We start from the raw sequence: 20,097 nt of genomic DNA on the forward strand, positions 1-20,097 counted from the left end.
AACTGTATCAATTTCCTTAGCAAATTTTGTTTTAGAGAAGCAGTACAAGAGTAAATCACATCCCAGACTACACCTTCCTGATTGGAGACCTAAATGAATAATCTTTACAGTGCCATGAATTGCAACTAACCATCTGCTATCTATTCAGCAATATCTCTACTCACCCACAGCCTTAAGGAAGCGGTTGTTATCTGTTAGCACCTTTATAAAGTCTGAGAAATTCACCTTCCCATCTCCTGCAACAGAAATCTAAAGCTCAGAACAAGGATATATTTACCTTCCCACTTCACTCCCACCTCTATATTTCTATTATTACAATATGCCAGGGTTTTACCCTGTTTCCTCTAAAATTAAAGGATAGCGAGTGCTAATAGAGTGTTTATGTTTCAATGAAAGAATAAAAATTTGGGTAGAGTTCGTGGAAACAAGTGACACTTTAATTAAATGGTGACTGACACACATGGGATGCTGCTGATTGAATGGGGCACTGGCAGGTGGGTGAGGAGAGGTGAGATGAGGTACTGTGCTGAATATATATTCCACACAACATACCAGCTTGGGCTACTAGTCACTAAATCAGTATATTCAAAGAACACATTACCTATATGCTTTAAAAATATCAATAAAAATGCTGTGGCATTTAAGAGTCAATATAGGTGGGCTCTAATGATGGAAGGAAGATTTGTACTAAAATGATTCAAACAGAAACAAAGGGCTTGGATTTCCTTGGCAATGTAGGCAGATAGGGTAGGGGGTCCCAGAGGAAGAAAACTAGGCATAACTTTCTTGACATAAGAGAAGCCATTTTAGGCCTAAGCCATTTTGTCATCTAAGCCTGGCCACAGTGCTTGTCCTTGCAGAAGAATACGCCTCATAGTTAATGATTTTAAAGGAACAAAGAATGTAAGAACAAACTGGTATTACCAGGCCAGGAAAATAACTTAACCATATTGGAAATAATATATCAGTTGTAAAGACTCCCAGTTCTGTTTTGAAGGTTGAGATTAGCCTGAAGCACATTCTTGAGCTGTTTTGCAGGATCCAAACCCCCTTGAGCACTCAACCTTTACCAGAATACCTAGAGCCTAAGGAATGACGCTGCTGACCTTTGCTGACCCTCATAACCTCAATCAACTAGAGCCTGGATCTGTCGACCTTTGCCCCAATTCTATGCTGAATTCTCCTCTGCTCCAGCCCCTTCATGAATATGCATGCACCCTTGGCTTAAAACCTTCCCATTTTTGCTGTTTGGGGAGACACTGCTTTGGGAAAGATCCCCAGCGTTCTCCTTACTTGTTGCAAGTAATAAATCCTTCCTTCTGCTCTTTGGCTTGGTTGTGTCTTTTCGCTCAACACCCACCAAGAGGCGAAGCCAGTTTTTGGGTAACAGTAACAGGTTATTTTTGAAATTGTCAATGCCTTTGTATCTGTTATTTCAAGGCACCCTCCAAAATGTACATTAGGACAAGTAATCTGAATTTGATATTAAATACAACAGTCACTTCGTTTCCACACAGGCTTTTTCAAAGACTAGCCCGTTTTGTAGCATTAATTTGATTTCATGACTTGTACACCGATAACTTTAAAGAGAAACACATATATGTGCTTTTGGCAAATGAATGAGGTTTACTTCTCATGTTTATGTAGTCTGAGAAAAAATATATATTTATAAAAATTTTTTATGAAAAAAATAATGACAAGTCAAAGTACTCACGATCAATATCAGCACATCTTAGTTCATTATAGACATCATGCTTGGTTAGATTCATTCCCAACTTAGCTAAAGTGCACATCATTCCATGTAAATCAATACAGCCAGTTTTATCCTTGTTAAAGAAGTTGTAGGCATCTTGGAAGGCTGGGGAAATGGAATTAGGTTAGGACAGTTATTTAAGAATAAATACATATTCTTATGGAACTAGAACAGATATTACCGTTGATTGGAGGTCATGTTCTGAAAAACTATTTAGAGAAATTTGAGTATTTAGTAGACATTTCTTATAAAGGACAGTGTCCTTCCATGAGATTTGAACTAGAATAAACTAATTGGTGGAAAAGCAAATATGTAGGCAAAATGGCTCTTGAAGGATGTTCATACCCTAATTCCTGGAACCTGTGAATGTATTACTTTACATGACAAAAGGGATTTTGCAGATGTAATTAAGGTAGATTACCCTGGATTATCTGAATGAGTCCCTTATGAAGCAAGAGAGATGTGGCAGATGAAGTGAGAGATTCAAAGCAGAAGGACTTGACTAATTGTTGCTGGTTTGAAGATGGAGAGGGCATGTGATGTGGAATGCAGGCAGCCTTAAAGGTCTGAGAGAGGCTCCCGGCTGACAGCCAGCAAGGAAGTGGGACCTCAGCCCTATACTGCAAGGAACTGCATTCTGCCAAAAACTTGAACAAGCTCAGAAGCAGATTCTCCTCCAGAGCCTCCAGATAAAAGGCCAAGCTGGTCAACACCTTCATTTCAGCCTTGTAAGACCCAGAGACGAGGGACCAGGTGAGCCCACCTGACTTCTGACTATCGATCTGTGAGGTCTGAATGTTTTGTACAGTCTCAAAGTTTTTTGTTTTGTTTTGTTTTTAATTTTATTATTTATTTATTTAATTTTTGGCTGTGTTGGGTCTTCGTTTCTGTGCAAGGGCTTTCTCTAGTTGAGGCAAGCGGGGGCCACTCTTCATCGCGGTGCGCGGGCCTCTCACTATTGCGGCCTCTCTTGTTGCAGAGCACAGGCTCCAGACGCGCAGGCTCAGTAGTTGTGGCTCACGGGCCTAGTTGCTCTGAGGCATGTGGGATCCTCCCACACCAGGACTCGAACCCGTGTCCCCTGCACTGGCAGGCAGATTCTCAACCACTGCGCCACCAGGGAAGCCCTCAAAGTTTTTTTAAAGAAATACTCAAGGCATTAACTGGAGCCAAAGTTAGACATGTATTTTCTAAAATTAGTAAATGAAGAGGTGAATCCAGAACAAGGTATTCTCCCAAATGGTACCAGTATAAAACATTTCATATCACATTCAAATTTTAGCATCTCTGTGTATAAGAATGATTAATTCTATAGAAATAAGATACCTGCCTTATATTCGTGTGAAAAGTTAACATCTTTCTCCCTTGATATAAGGCTGTCTTCTCTAGGGCTGGAACTATCTCTGACGTGTTTCTTTTTTTCTCCCAGTATTTCTGGCCATGTAGTAGGCATTCATGCAGCTTAATCAACAAATTTTTATTGCACGCCTTCTATGTGCCAGGTGCTGCTGTAATCGCCTAGGATACATTACTGCACTAAACAAAAATTATGCCCTCATATAAATGTAATAAATAGGTAAGATAGAGAGCATGTTAGAAGGTTAGAAGGTGGTAAGTGCTACAGAAAAAGAGAAAAAGTAATACAGGGTTGGGGGGGGGTTGGGATTTCTAGGGATTGAAGGATAGGTTGCTTGTATTAAAATGTAAGATTTGAGCAAAAACTTGAAAGGTGAGAGAGTGGATATCTGGAAGAAGAGAGGACTAGGCAGAGGGAAGAGCTAGAGCACAAAGGCCGTAAGGGGAATGGGCCCAGCATGCTCCAGGAACAGCAAGGATGCTAGCGTGGCTGGAGCAGAGTGAGCAAGAGGAAAGGAGTAGGAGAGGTCAGAGGGGTAATATGTGTGTGGTTATGTTTTAAAATTTATTTTAAATTTTATTTCAGATTGGTTTTAGATGTAGTTGCAAAGATAGAACAGAGAGTTCCCTCACCCAGTTTCCCATAACATGAACATTTTACATTACTAAGGTACATTTGTCACATCAAAGAAGCCAACATTGGTGTAGTACTATTAACTAAACGGCAGACATTATTCGGATTTTACTGGTTTTTCCCTACACCCTTTTTCTGTCCAAGATCCCATCCAGGACACCATATTACAATTAGTCATCATGTTTTTTTAACCTCTTCTGTATAACAGTTTATCTGACTTTCCTTTTTTTCTGATACCCTTGCTAGTTTTTGTTTGTTTGTTTTTTTGGGTTTTTTTGGCTGCGTTGGGTCTTCGTTGCTGCGCGCGTGCTTTCTCTAGTTGCAGCGAACGGGGCCTACTCTTCCTTGAGGTGTGCGGGCTTCTCATTGTGGTGGCTTCTCTTGTTGCGGAGCACGGGCTCTAGGCGCGTGGGCTTCAGTAGTAGTGGTGCGCGGGCTCAGTAGTTATGGCTCGCGGGCTTAGTTGCTCCATGGCATGTGGGATCTTTCCAGACCAGGGATCTAACCTGTGTTCCCTGCATTGGCAGGAGGATGCTTAGCCACTGCGCCACCAGGGAAGTCCCGCCCTTGTCAGTTTTGAGGAGTGTTGTTCAGGTACTTTGTAGAAGTCCTTCAATTTGGGTTTTTCTGATGTTCTTCTCATGGTTAGCCTGAAATTATGGGTTTTGGGGAGGAAGACCACAGAACTGAAGTGGTGTTATCATCATTATATTAAGGCTATCAACATGACTTATCACTGGTGATGGCAACCTTGATTAACTGGCTGAGGTAGTGTTTGTCAGATTTTTCCACTGTGAACTTCCTTCCTTCCTTTTTCATATTCTACTCTTTGGAAGCAAGTTGCTAAGGGTAGTCCAGACTCAAGGGACAGAGGGCTCAGGGGAATGGGGAATTAAGCTCTACCTCCTGGAAGAGGTAATATCTACATACATTATTTGGAATTCTCTTGTAAGAGAGATTTGTCTCTTCTTCATTTAAAAAATTCAATCATGGGACTTCCCTGGTGGCGCAGTGGTTAAGAATCCGCCTGCCAATGCAGGGCACACGGGTTCGAGCCCTGGTCCAGGAAGATCCCACATGCCATGGAGCAGCTAAGCCCGTGCTCCACAACTACTGAGCCCACGTGCCACAACTACTGAAGCCCGTGCGCCTAGAGCCCAAGCTCCACAACGAGAAGCCACCACAATGAAAAGCCCGTGCACCACAACAAATAGTAGCCCCTGCTTGATACAATTGGAGAAAGCCCGCATGCAGCAACGAAGACCCAACACAGCCAAAAAAAAAAAAAAAAATTCAATCATTTATTTCTATCACTAGGGACTTATCGATATTTATTTTATACTTTGAGTTATAATCCAATACTATTCTATTTATTTTTGTTGTTCAAATTGTTCCAGCTTTGGCTGTTGTGAGCTCTTTCAGGTTCATTTCTGTATGTCTTTGACATGCTCTTGTCCTTTTGTATTTTGAGCATCTCCTTACTTTCTGGCACTGCAAAATATTCCAGGTTCATTTTGTATATTCTCTGCCAAAGCCCTAGAATCAGCCATTTATCCAAGGAACTCTGATTCTTTGATAGGAGACTGACATTGGAAGTCAAGATCTGGGGGTGTCAGTGCTTTTAAGTCCTCTCAGCAAACAGAGCTAGCAAATATATGCACATATACTAACCCATGTATACACACATATCATATTATTTCTTGATCTATCCATCTGCATCCATATTAAGTTAAACATGAGTTCACACTGATGTCTCACTCTAATCCAGTTCCACTGCTTCACTTTAGCCTTCTCCCCTTGTTTATCTGAAACTTCCTACTCCAACAGAGAGAAACCTGGCTCCCACCATCCACCATTGAGTCACTTATTTATTCAATCGTCGTATACATGTACAACAGTTTCAGAATTGTTAATCTATACCCCTATGAGAAACAACTTTACTAATTAGAGTATATTGTGTGTTGTTTATGTATAGCTCCTTTTGTGTTCAGTCTTACAGTTTCTAGTCAAAATGTCGTTTTCAGAGTTACATAGGTCAGCGCCTCCCTCTCCCCGACCTGACATATTTTAACAGGATCACTGTGGCTATTGTTAGAACAGACTTTTGTAAGGATTTGGGTAGAAGCAGGGAGACTAGCCTCAGGTAGGAGGCTATCGCGGGTGAGCAATAACAGTGCTTTAGACCAGGGTTGTAGCAGTAGAGGTCATATAAATCTCGATATATTTTAAAGGTAGAGCCAATGAGATTTCCTGATGGATTTATTTTATTTATTTATTTTTTTAAATACACATTTCTTCATTTATCTATTTATTTATTTATTTTATTTTTGGCTGCATTGGGTCTTTGTTGCTGCACGCAGGCTTTCTCTAGTTGCTGCGAGAGGGGGCTACTCTTCGTTGTGGTGGGCGGGCTTCTCATTCTGGTGGCTTCTCTTGCTGTGGAGCACGGGCTCTAGGCATGTGGGCTTCAGTAATTGTGGCACGCGGGCTCAGCAGTTGTGGCTTGCAGGCTCTAGAGCGCAGTCTCAGTAGTTGTGGCGCACGGGCTTAGTTGCTCCACAGCATGTGGGATCTTCCCTGACCAGGGCTCGAACCTGTGTCCCCTGCGTTGGCAGGCGGATTGTTAACCACTGTGCCACCAGAGAAGTCCCTCCTGATGGATTTAGAGGTAGGGTGAGAACGAAGAGTCAAGGATGACTCCAGAGTTTTTCCAGAACAAGTGGAAGGATGAAATACCATTATCTGAGATGGGGAAGGCTATGGGTAGGTCAAATTTTAGAAGAGGCTGAGGGGAGGGGAGGATGGGGAGTTACTGGTTAATGAGTCTGGAGGTTCAGTTTGGGATGATGAAAAAGTTCTGGAGGTGGATGGTAGTGATGGTTAGAGGACAATGCGAACATATTTAATGCCACTGATCTGTGTGAACTCTTAAAAATGGTTAAAATTGTAATTTTTATGTTATGTATACTTTACTACAATAAAAAAAAAAGAGTAAGAGGAACATATTAGGAGTTCAGTTGTTTTTTTTTTGGCTACGCCATGTGGCTTGCAGAATCTTAGTTCCCTGAACCTGGGCCCCCGGCAGCAGCAGCGTGGAGTCCTAACCACTGGACTGCCAGGGAATTTCCCAGGAGTTCAGTTTTTGACATGTTGAGTTTGAGGTGTCTATTAGACATACAATTGGAGATGTCAGGTAGGCAGTTAGATATGAGTCTGGAGCTGGGGAGAGAGACCTGGCTGGACATATACATTTGGGAATTGTTGGCATATAGGTATTTAAAGCCTAAGACTAGATGAGATCACCACATGTGTGAGTGGGATGAAGAAGAGAAGAGGATCAAGGACTGAGCTCTGGGGTGGTCTAACATTAAGAGGAATCAGGAGAAAGGGAGAAACTAGCAAAAGAGACTGAGGAGTGACCAGTGAGGTAGGAAGAAAACAAGAATGTGTAAATATCTAGGAATGGGAAAAATAGTTTTGGAGACAATGAGTATAGACACCTCTTTCGGGGAATTTTTTTGCAAAGAGGAGCAAAGAAATTGTGTAGTAGCTGGAGGAGGAAATGAGGTCACAGTATATTTCTTAGGGGAAATAATAGTAAATTTGTATGATAATAGGAATGATATAATAGAGAGTGAAAAAAATTGGTGTTGAAGCGGGGGGCACAGTTTCTTTGGTCATATCTTTGAATTTGAGGGAGGAGATGTGATCTAGTCCACAATGAAAGGATTGACTTTAGATAAAAGTACAAAGTTCATTTGTGGAAGAGGGAGGAGGGCAGAGTTTGTGGGTACAGATGCTGGCGGGGGTAGATATGGAAGTGGGAGTCTGTGGAAGTTCTATTCTGATTGCAGAATCAGAATTCTCTGATTATAAAGGGGTAGGAAGCAAGGATATCAACTGAGAGTGAGGATGGTAGCAGAGTGAGATGGGGATTTGGAGGTGTTCAATAAATATTTGTAAAATGAACAAATTAACCTCTCATAGTGCTTAATCCTCATGACAACCATATTTTCTAGTTTCTGTATTTGATGCTTTGATATCTGGGGCCTTGCTGATCCTGGAGGGCCTGCCCCTCCCATAACTAGCCAGTTCCTAGAGATAGTAAAAGACTTGCCTGTGAGCATGTTCTTCATATACAAACCAACCAATCCAGAGACCATATCCCCAGTCACCAACTATCTTAGGCTCTTAAACTCTGGGCTACTGTTCCTCTGTCCTAATCACTGCAGGGCCAGGTATCAGACAACTAGGGACAGCCCTGAAACCCAGAGCTCACTGAAATAATTTAACTAGCCAATCCTAAACCTGCTTATCCTGCCTTGTCTATTCCTTCCTGCAGAAACCAAACTAAGGCTCTTGCCCACTTCCCTCTACCCTTTGCCTTTTGACTGACTCTGGTGCTTCCCTGTTTGCCTCTTCATGGTGTGCTGTGTCTCTTACTTTTAGGGATCTCTGAGAATAAAATACTTCTTCCAGGACAGTTGTTTCTATGTCTGTATGTATAACAATACCTGATTAAAACAAATAGTGGGTACCCTTAAAGCACTAATGTATATTAATGTACTTCAGAAACCTTGAAGTTTTATAAAGCCATAAATTGTTATTATCAAGGCATTTAGTTCAATTTTACAGTGAAAAATGAAGTGCTGATCCTGACAATCTTTTGTGGTTCCCAAACCAGCTTTCCCAGCAATAAAGGTGTTTTTTTGATTCCTGTCTCTTGGAGGAATTTCTTAGTTGGTTCCAAACTTGGAGGGGTGAAGCATTAACCTTCTCAGAACCCAAACACAGCCATGCTTGATTTTTTTTTTTAGTTTTTCTAGTGTGTCATGTTTTCCCTTTTCTCTGGGCCTTTGCAGATCCCACTCTTTCTACCCAGAACACTCCCTTCTGTGCTCTTTGTCTGATTTACTCATTATTTAGCCTTCTCTGGGACTTCCCTCCTATCCTTACTGAGACTAAGTTAGGACACTTTCTTTTATGCTCCTTTATCTCTATACTTTCCCTATCATAACTTGTGTCATGTTGTAATTTAAATGGTTCAATCAACAAATTCATGGTTTAACTGTCTTCCCTGTAAGACTTCCTATTAGGGCAGGGAACATGTCTGACCTGTGTTTTGCCTAGTACACTGTTGGCTTTAAGTAAGTATTTGTTGTTTGGATGAATGAACTGTAGCGAGGGTAGCTCATTTTATCATTATAATTTTTTTCTATGAGAAATCCTGGGACTTTAGTTGTGTTGATACTGCTTTGTTACTTAATTTCTATTTGACCTTGTATTTTTTCTTCTCCACACCACAAGTTCTCCTTTGAATAAAAATATTTGGCCAGGACTGTCTAAATTCTTGAAGATGTCTATTTGAAAGTAATCCCCCAGGACTTCCCTGGTGGTCCAGTGGGTAAGACTCCACGCTCCCAATGCAGGGGGCCCAGGTTCGATCCCTGGTCGGAGAACTAGTTCCCGCATGCATGTGGCAACTAAGGGTCCTCATGCTGCAACTAAGAAGTCTGCATGCCACAACTAAAGATCCCACATGCTGCAACTAAAGATCCCGCCTGCCGCAATGAAGATCCCACGTGCCGCAACTAAGACTTGGCACAGCCAATAAATAAATAAATAAATATTAAAAAAACTAATCCACCTTCCTTCCCACAAATTAGACATTGTATCATAAAATATAGATTTTTTTTGCTTTTAAATAACAGAGTTCTGTAGACAACCCTTGAAATCCCAGATCTCCCTTAGAGAAAAAAAATGATCAGATATATTAAGGGGCTTTTGTTTATGCTTTCATTTTGGGATGGGTCTCATTACCTCGCATTTGTGAAGGGCTCAACTTCCTTTCTTTGTGCTGTAATTGGCTTGGCAGTGGTCCTGGTAAATCTTTATCCCTGAGAAAAGAGATACTTATTGAAACCAGTAAATATTAGTTCCCTTCATCAGTTTCTGCTGACTGGAGTGACTGTAAGCATCAAAATACATCCAGAGTCACACCACCTAAGGGCCCTGTTACTGTCAATTGCCAATAGCTACAGGATGGACAGTGATGTTGGCCACAGAGGTCCACCTCTCCCCTATACTTGCCCATCAACCTTACCCCCTTAAAAAATCTGATTTCTCCTATGTTACAAAAGAGGAAACTGAGGCTCAGAGGGATTAAATAACTTTTCCTGAGTCACACAGCTAATAACTGGAAGCCCTGGGATTCAAATCCAGGTTTATTTGTTGCCAAAGTTGAAGATAATAAGCCTCACACTATTCCTATTGTTAGAAATATAAGTTGTTTCAAATTTTTAACTAGTTTAAATAATCTTATGGTGAATATACTTATAGTGAAATTTTGTATTCACATTTATTTTACAACTTTGCCAAATCGTATTTTTACCTGCATATGAGAGAGAGAGAGAGTGGTAGATCGATCTCTTTCTCTCTCTCTCCCTCTCTCTTTCTCTCTCTGTCTCGATGTCTCTATATCAACCATATCTATCTATCTCTCATCAAGAGAGAAAAGTTCTGGAAAGTTTGGAACCCTAGGTGACCTTTTATTTCCTCAGGAAAGTAAAATCTGGAAAAAGAGGAAAATATTAATACTTTGGGGATATTTTGTATATATCTGCAGCAATTTTTTAGTTTAGGAACATAAAAATGTATTATGCAAAACTGGGTTTACTTATAATATGGTAATTTAATAGTAAATTTATAATGACGTAATTTTATGGATTAATTTTATTTAAAATACATTTAGTTTTGATACTAGTAGAACTAAAAGTTTTAAGAAATGTCATCTCTTAGTTTTTGTGCTTTTACAAGGAGCAGTTTAAAAAGTAAAACTATAAGAAATACTAAACATGGTAGTTAAATAAAAAAATTATAGTTTATGAATTTAGTATCCTCTACAGTGTCTACTAGATTCAGCCCATTTTTAAAGAGGACCTGGTAAAATAGGAGGTGAAATGCACCATTCTCAATTTTTCTGACACGGAATTTGATCTAATTAGTCTTATTTTTCTCAGCTTTTACTAACATTGATATCTTCTAGTGTTTGCTTTTCATTACCAACTTGATGCCTTTACTCAGATTGGTTATTTTATATTTGTTGTATTTCTAAATATAAACAGATTTCTTTTTCATGATATAAAAGATGCAGTGGATGGAGAAATACGAAGTTCTCAAGAAGCAAGAAGAAAGTAGAAGCCCAGGCAATGTAAGTTCTTTATTAGCTACGTTTAAAAAATCATACTCTTGGCAGAATTTCAAATCTTATCTTGGATCAAACATGGGAAATAGTTTTTTTATTTTACAGTGTTTCAAAGGTTCAGAGAACTTTAGATTTGGAATGAACCCAGTCTAGCCTCTCATCTCATGTAGGAATTCCCTCTACATGTGGTATTATCTAGTCTTTGCTTGACTACTTTCAGTGACAAGGAAGTCACTACTTCAAAAGACAGTTCGTGATGAAGGGTAAGGGAACAATGAGATCAAGGGATTTGGCTGCTATAAGGTTGTCTTACCCACAACCTGATAAAAAAGTCCGTAATATATTCCTGTAGAATGGCATAGTCAAGGACACTAGGAGAAATACTCTCAAAGTGGCAAAGAAAATGGATAATTGTGAGAGAAGAGAGAGGCTTTTCTTCTTATGATCTGATAAAATTTACATCAGGCTTTCATTTTCAGTCATTAGTGGCTACTGTTTATTGGAATTTGTAGTTATCAGATTGAGAAAAAGCTATTGTTAATGTCACAGGCAAACCTCCCTTCCCAATTTTAGCTCAAGGTTAGTCATAGCTAATTTATCAGATTTCATTTTACTGGCCATTTTTGAGCTACATACTCTTTCTCTATATTCTGACGCTTAGGGGTTTATGATCCTCTAAGTTTATTCTCCTTTAAACTGGCACTTGAAATGTCTTAATGTGTAACTGACAACTCCTTTAGCCTTCTGACAACCTTCTTCATCTGGGGTATTCTGTCCCCTCACACAAAAATAGCCTCTCATTTGGGAGAATAGGAAGGAGAGCTCTTTGTTTCTCTAATCAAAAAGTATATATATATATCTTTCTTTTCATAAAAAAATCTTTATCTTCAATTCAGATGTTTTGTTTTATAATTAACTTTATCACACAATAGATATTTGAAGAACATTCTAACTTGTTTCATTATAGCCTTTATGAGTATTTAATATATTCATCACCTTAATAATTCTTTATCTTAATATATTGATCACCTTAATAAATTCATTACTTACCTCTTGCCATGGACGTTGGGTACTTTTGTTGAAGGATTCAGTTTAAGTTTTGCTTTAATATCAGAAACTGCCATGTGGCCAGTAACTCTGTCTGGAATTCAGAAGATACAGTTAAGGATCAAATGACAGATTAATTTGTTTATATTCTTTTACAACTTTCCCAGCTCGAGACCTGGAGTTTGAAGTGCAGGGCCTCATGGAATGGAAATATGTGCAAATGCAAGTTAGAGGTATGTGCAAAGTTAGAAGGCCATGTGGGCGGGTCCCTTTACTATCCCAAGATCTCTAAGCGAAACTTCTTGCCATTGCTCCTCCTGCAAATAGTATCATTCTGATCCTATATAAAAATAAATGGTAAAGCATTCTGCAAATATGTAGAAAAAGTTATTTAAAGACAAAATTTATTTTTAAAAAGTGTTTTTCATCTCATAATTGACAGAGAATAAAATGTTATAGCATTTGCAAAATATTTACCTAATTGTTTATATCTTGGATAGCTGCCTGGTAGTAAGTAGATTTTCCCAGGGTTTCCTTCTGGGAGGTCCACCCCTGCCCTATCAGTTCTTATGAACCCACTGGTCTTTTTTAAAAATAAGAATAGGGGTGGGATATAATGCTGTTTTGCTACCTTAAATCCCCCTGAATGGACTATTAACCACTAAGGACTCCCTAGTCCTTCCTTTCTACTTCTGCATAGTTTAAGAATCAGAACCTATGGACCAGAAGCTGGGTTGGTAGGGCTTCTCCCTTTTATTGTTGGTCTTATCTCTCTAATTATCTTTTTTAATATAAATTTATTTATTTATATATATTTATTTATTTTTGGCTGCATTGGGTCTTCGTTGCTGCATGTGGGCTTTCTCTAGTTGCGGCGAGCGGGGGCTACTCTTTGTTGCGGTGCGCGGGCTTCTCATTGCGGTGGCTTCTCTCGTTGCGGAGCACAGGCTCTAAGCACATGGGCTTAAGCAGTTGTGGCGCACTGGCTCAGTAGTTATGGTGCGCGAGCTCAGTAGTTGTGGCTCGTGGGCTCTAGAGCGCAGGCTCAGTAGTTGTGGTGCATGGGCTCAGTAGTTATGGCACGTGGGCTCAGTAGTTGTGGCTCGCGGGCTCTAGAGCACAGGCTCAGTAGTTGTGGCACACGGGCTTAGTTGCTCTGCAGCATGTGGGATCTTCCCGGCCTAGGGCTCGAACCCGTGTCTCCTGCACTGGCAGGCGGGTTCTTAACCACTGTGCCACGAGGGAAGTCCTCTAATTACCTTTTTAATATATAGAGTGTATTAAGTAGTTCACTGACAAGAAAACTGGGTTGCTGACTTAGGAACAGCAGACAATCATACACTATTAAACCATGAAGAAAAAGTCTCTGAATGTTTGGTTAGAGTTCAGTCAATTTTCCTAAGTCTTTACCTCAGACTCTGGAAAACTGTTGCTTCTAAACAACTCAATTACATCTGCTCAAAATCTGGAAACCTACCACAGAGCTGGGAACTCCGGAGAGGCTCAACAATGTAGGCAGTTGAAAGGTGCTGTGAAATCATCCTCATGGCTCAAAATAATCATTACTTTAAAAAAGTACCTTCAATCTCTCACTGAGATGATAGATTAAAAAAAAAAAGGACTCCTTGTAGATTCCTACAAAATCTGGATATTTACCTACTTCTAAGTGGTGCTACTTTACAACTTCTGGGCTTCAGTCAGATCAAGAATCCAATAAAGGGTTTGTTCCATCACACAACTGTGACCTCATTCACTTCTCAGGCTCAGGTCCAGGTAAGAATGACCCACAAGCTCCTTCCAGCTTTAGAGTAACTGTGATTTCAATGTGGTTCATTCGGCACCCTCAGGGTATGTGTGGGTATGAGTTACAGAATCAGAATATTTTGACACTGATTGGATTTTGGGGAAGGGGAAGTTTTAAAAAAAATTCTGTATTAATATATTTTCATGTTAAACATTGGTGAATTGAAAGTTGTTGAAGTAAAAAATTTCACCCAGTTCCCTTGGTTGAATGCTGATTAGGAACCATTTCATTGTTTACATCCAGAAAGAGGGAAAAATCAAACTCTCACAGGTTTTAGTCTATAGTGTTATCGAAAAGAGTGATTTTAAAAGAGCAATTAAGGAAAGTATTATAATTGTTTTAATCAGAAATTTTCAAGATCTGACAGGTCTCACAGTATTTAAATCATCTAAGCACAGAAGTTAGGAGTGTCTCTAGTCTTCATGATGGCTAAGCAGAGATACCTCTGGCAGCAAAGGCTTAGCTTGAGCCCCCCAAGTTGTTTCAGGCTTCACTTGTTAGCTGCAATTCTAGAGATTTTCTATTCCTGCTCTGGGGTTTTTATTTATTATGTGCATAATTTGACTTTTCCCTAGTCTGTCCAAACTTGGTATATTACCTTTCATTCTGGCTAGGGATATAGAGGAAAGAAAGGGAAGGTTTAATTTACAAATTAAACAAATATTTAATTAGGGCCTACTATGTTAGGGGCTACCAAGACTTAAAATGAAGTTAATGACCACCATTCTACCTTCTGTTCCTATGAATTTGACTACTCTAGGAACCTCATATAAGTAGAATCATACAGTATTTGTGACTTGAATATTTCACTTAGCATAGTATCCTCAAGGTTCATCCATGTTGTATCATGTATCAGAATTTCCTTCCTTTTTAAGGATGAATAATATTGCATTATATGTACCACATTTTACTTATTTATCTGTTGATGGACACTTGGGTTGCTTCCACCTTTTGGCTATCATAAATAATGTTGCTGTGACACACTGGTGTACAAATATCTCTTCAAGACCCTGCTTTCAATCTTTTGAATATACACCAGAAGTGGAATTGCTGGATCACATGGTAATTCTATTTTTAATGTTTTGAAGAAATATTGTTTTCCATAGTGGCCACCATTTTACATTCCAACCAACAGTGCATAAGAGTTCTAATTTCTCTACATCCTTACCAATACTTGTTGTTTTCTGTTTGATAGTAGCCACCCTGATGGGTATGAGGTGATATATCATTGTGGTTTTGATTTGCGTTTTCCTAATGATTAGTGATTTTGAGTGTCTTTTTATAAGCTTGTTGGTTATTGTAATATCTACTGTAGAAACATGTCTGTTCAAGCCTTTTGCCCACTTTCTATCATTTGTTGTTGTTGTTGTTATTGAGTTATGGGAGTTCTTTATATATTCTGGATATTAATCCCTTATTAGATATGTGATTTGCAAATGTTTTCTTTCTGTAAGTTGCCTTTTCACTCTGTTGATTGTGTTCTTTGTTGCCTATGCTTTTGGTGTCATTTCCAAGAAATCATTGCCAAACCCAATGTCATGAAGCTTTTCTCCTATGTTTTCTTCTAAGAGTTTTAGGTTTTGTGTGTAGGGAGAAGTAGAATTTTAACACGTAGCACGTAGCTCCTAGGGAAGAGTAGTCTAGAGTGAAAGAAGAGCAAAAGCACGTAGAGTAATCATGGGAGCTTGGGAGACAAGGAACTGTTCAAGACTTCATGAAGTGAGATAATGGGAGCAAAAAAGATTAGGTATTTGGGCTAGGGTTGGTTATTAGAACAGAGATTGCAAATTTGATCCCCATACAAGTTTTATTTGGCTTAAGTAACATTAAAAATTTTTTTGAATTTCATAAATGAAAACATGGGTAATTTAAAAGTTATCAGTTTATGACTTCTGAAAAGCCCAAAGATCAGAGAACACATGGCCCACATTCCTGCTTAGCAATAATTGGCAGGAGCAGAAAAACTGTCACCCCTTTAACTGGAACCCAAGGTTTCCTGATTGCCACAGTCCCCCTCATTTTTTCTAGTCTCTTATACCCAGCATGTCACTCACTTAATATGTTTTTTTTAAAAAATAAACTTATTTATTTATTTATTTATTGGCTGTGTTGGGTCTTCGTTGCTGCACACGGACTCTCTCTAGTTGCAGTGAGCGGGGGCTACTCTTTGTTGTGGTGAGTGGGCTTCTCATTGTCGTGGCTTCTCTGTTGCGGAGCACGGGCTCTAGGTGCGCAGGCTTTGGTAGTTGTGGCACGTGGGCTCAGTACTTGTGGCTTGCGGGCTCTAGAGCTCAGGCTCAGTAGTTCTGGCGCATGGGCTTAGCTGCTCCGCGGCATGTGGGATCTTCCCCGGCCAGGGCTCAAACCCATGTCCCCTGCATTGGCAGGCAGATTCTCAACCGCTGCACCACCAGGGAAGCCCTTAACATGGTTTCTGTGGATACATGTACATCTTGATTGTTAAGCTAAGGGAGTCTAGGCTTTATTAGCATTGGGGAATTCTGAAGATATTTAAGTAGGGATGTTGCATAAATATAGCTGTTTTCTATAGGAATTAATTCAACCATATCAATCTAAGAATTGCCTAGGCTCATATTCCCTTCTGATTTTATGAAGAATAAAAAGGAAGTGACTATTAGATGAGGGAGAACATCTAGTGTTAGGCTTCTTCCTATGTAGTACTGTTCACCAAAGGAGAAAGGAGCTTTATGGGAAAAGGTTGTGTCTCAATGTGATTTATAATTTGTGGACTCTGAAAACCTAACATTTCAGGGTAATGTCTAATTCATCCTGTATGGTTAAAGATATATGAGCCTTAAGGAGAAGAGAATCGCACCAGTTACTTCAGTTACCAGACCAACGGGAACTGGATTTTTCAGGGGGAAAAAAAAGTAGCTACCTCCCTCTTAGAGATGCTGCCCCTGTAGGCGAATCAGGCTTTACAGGCAGATGCCCTTCACTTCTCTCCCTGGCTCTTTTGCTTTCACTAAGTGTGTAAGTACCTTGAGGTCAGAAGCTTAATATTCTATTTTCCCAACATTGGCTCTGGCCATTGAACATAGGTAGTCAATGAATGACTAGGGAAAGGCAAGATGTTCCTTCCTTTTGGGGCAGAGATTTTGTGCTTCACCATTTCTCCCTCCTCTTAGGCTTTCCTCAACCTCCATCACCCAGAAATCATCAGGGTATGGCAGCATGAAGGAACTGACTATTATTTCCCACTTCAAGTCTGGTAACCTGGGTAGGCAAAATTCTCTGGGTTGGCCTAACCCTGATGAGCCCCAGTTCCTCTCTTGCTCCCTCCTGACTAGTTTAGATTAATGATGGAGATATTTGCAGAAATTAGAAGGCTTACTCCTGGGACTTCCCTGGTGGTCCAGTGGGTAAGAGTCCATGCTCCCAACGCAGGGGGCCTGGGTTCGATCCCTGGTCGGGGAATGAGATCCTGCATGCATGCTGCAACTAAGAGTCTGCATGCCACAACTAAGAGTCCACATGCTTCAATTAAGAAGTCCGCATGCCACAACGAAGATCCCATGTGCCGCAATAAGACCCGGTGCAGTCAAAAATAAATAAATAAATAATAAATAAATAAATTTTAAAAAAGAAGGCTTACTCTTCTTTACGCAATACCATTTAAGTTATTATGCATGCAAACCAACTAGTTATAAGTTTTAAATTTAGTGTACACCAACATGGATGGTTTTTGGAGCAGCAACTATGTAAATGTACAGCAAAAAACCCTTACTCCCATACCACCCAACCAAGTCAGGGAGAGCAAGGATGTGAGAGGGCTTACAAAATCACATATAGAAGTAATAAGAGGAAAAGATAGAGAAATATGTGGCAACCACTTGCTCATCCTTGTTGATTTTTTCTTGAGAGTCAATCCAGAATGTCAGAAAATTTTCCTAGCACCAACTTAACAGCAAGTTATAATAATAGATTGCTTAACCCATGTTCTGCAGATCACTAAATACTCGGATTTTTAATATCTCCTCTTTATATAATATTTGAATCCATATGGATTTCATTTAGTTTCTTCATTAGTTCAACAAATATAATAGCATTTAACCAGTCTCTTATTCATTCATCTGTTCATCTCAGGAAATGATAATTCCATCTTTCCAGGCCTATGCTCCATCCTCTGTTGAAGCCAAAACGCTTGGAATATGCTTCAATCCTCTTCTTTTGTGTTCTACATCTAATCCAATTCATCCATTTCATAAGTACATTTTTAGTGCCTATTATGTTCTCAGCCCTGGGATATCTATCAGGAAATACTGTTGATTCCATCTTCAAAATATATAAGTAACTCAACCACTCTCACCACCTCCACCTCTACTTCCTGCTCTGGATTACTGCAAAGACCTCCAAACTGGTCTCCCTGCTTCTGCTCTTGCTGTATCCACCCCTGCCAAGTCTCTTCTACACAGGCACCAGGACAGTCCTTTAAAAACTTAAGTCAGATCATGTCCTATCTCTGTTCAAATCCTCATTTTCCTGTGTTACTCAGGAAAAAACCCCAATCTTTACAATAGCCTTCAGGGTTTATATGATCAGCTACTCCCCACACCTGCACCACCCCCTTCCCCCAAAAGGAACTTCTCATTGCACAATCCTGGACTTGTACAGTGCATAGCTTATGTGGCTCAATGTGGTGGTCCCGTCCCCTACCTCTATGACCTTATCTCTTCCTACATTGCCCTCGCTCACTCTGTTCAGCCACAATGGCCTCTTTACTCTTTCTCAAATATTACGAGCATGCTCTTGTATAAGGGCTTTTGCACTTGCTCTTCCCTCTGCGTGGAGTGCTCTTGCTCCAGACTTCTGCTCCCTGGTCTCCTTAGCTTTTTGCTTAAATGCCCTTTATCAGTGAGTCTTTTCTTGATTAACTTCCTCCACTTACAGTATCCCCTATACCCATTTTCTTTGCTTTATTTTCTCTGTAATCTCTGTCATACTATTATTTGTTTACTGTGTATATCTCTTCACTAGAAAGTAAGCTCCATGAGAGTAGTGAGCTTTGTCCCAAGCATGTACAATAATACTTGGCGGGGCTTCCCTGCTGGCGCAGTGGTTGAGAATCTGCCTGCCAATGCAGGGGACACGGGTTCGAGCCCTGGTCTGGGAAGATCCCACATGCCGAGGAGCAACTAGGCCCGTGAGCCACAATTGCTGAGCCCGCGCGTCTGGAGCCTGTGCTCCGCAACAAGAGAGGCCGCGATAATGAGAGGCCCGCGCACCGCGATGAAGAGTGGCCCCCACTTGCCGCAACTAGAGAAAGCCCTCGCACAGAAACGAAGACCCAACACAGCCATAAATAAATAAATAAATAAAATTTAAAAAAAAAAATAATAATACTTGGCACACGGTAGACTATGATTGTTAAGTGAATGGATACACGCATCCCTTCATTGCTTCAGCAGACACCTACTAACTGCAGGTACAGAGAATAAAAAGACTTACAAGATGGCATGTCTGGGTAGGTACAAACTACTGTGTATAAAATAATTAAGGATACATTATACAGCACACGGAATATAGCCAATACTTTATAATAACTATAAATGGAGTATAATCTATAAAAAATTTGAATCACTGTGCTGTGCACTTGAAACTAATATAATATTGTAAATCAACTATACCTCAAAAAAAAAAAAAAAAAGATGGTATGCCTACCCTAAAGTAGCTGACAGGGAAGTGGGACAAGTTCACCCAAATTCAGGTTTCTATAATCTGTGAGTGAATAGTGGTGACAGAAATCATCAAAATTAATAGGGTAGAATACATAAGGAACTAAACTATCCTGGGGAGTAGGTATGTATTATAATTTAGCTACATCAGTACTCATCTATTCAGAACCAAATGGGATGAAGGGCTGAATTCACTTAATTTACTGGTGGGCATATCCTAGGTAGTTTAGAATTGGTGGACTGGTATGATACTTATCTGTAGGGCTGATGGTCCCAGGACATAAGCTGGGTTCCACAGCTTGGTGCATTGGATAGATGGAAGGTGCTTTGGGGTTAGGACTTAAGTTTGGGGCCAGCCTGTTGTTTATTATTTCCACTCACAGAGCTTGACAAGCAAACGGGCATGGATTCTGAGTCCTTGTGCTTTTCTTTTCTTTTGTTTTAGCAGATATGTTTTTGGGTCAGTCCTGCAATTAAAAAAAATTAAAATCTAATTCACATAACATAAAATTTACACTTTTGAAAGTGTACAATTCAGTGGTTTTTAGTATATTTACAAAGTTGTCTAACCATTACCACTATCTAATTCCAGAACAGTCCCAT

The 20,097-nt window shown here is 39.9% G+C and overlaps 1 protein-coding gene across 1 annotated transcript in view; it reads right to left on the reverse strand.

Moving 5' to 3' along the window:
• EFCAB3 (EF-hand calcium binding domain 3) overlaps window positions 1–20,097 on the reverse strand; it is a 50,304-nt gene that overhangs the window by 16,491 nt on the left and 13,716 nt on the right. The window contains exons 3-6 of the mRNA XM_068531690.1: window positions 11,998–12,088; window positions 9,564–9,640; window positions 1,715–1,858; window positions 165–236 (exon numbers count right to left, since the gene is read on the reverse strand). Coding sequence (XP_068387791.1) covers window positions 165–236; window positions 1,715–1,858; window positions 9,564–9,640; window positions 11,998–12,088 — 384 coding nt within the window. The remainder of the gene's footprint in view (window positions 1–164; window positions 237–1,714; window positions 1,859–9,563; window positions 9,641–11,997; window positions 12,089–20,097) is intronic.

The sequence above is a fragment of the Eschrichtius robustus genome, chromosome 20, assembly GCF_028021215.1.
Source record: "Eschrichtius robustus isolate mEscRob2 chromosome 20, mEscRob2.pri, whole genome shotgun sequence".
Classification (NCBI taxonomy): Eukaryota; Metazoa; Chordata; class Mammalia; order Artiodactyla; family Eschrichtiidae; genus Eschrichtius; species Eschrichtius robustus.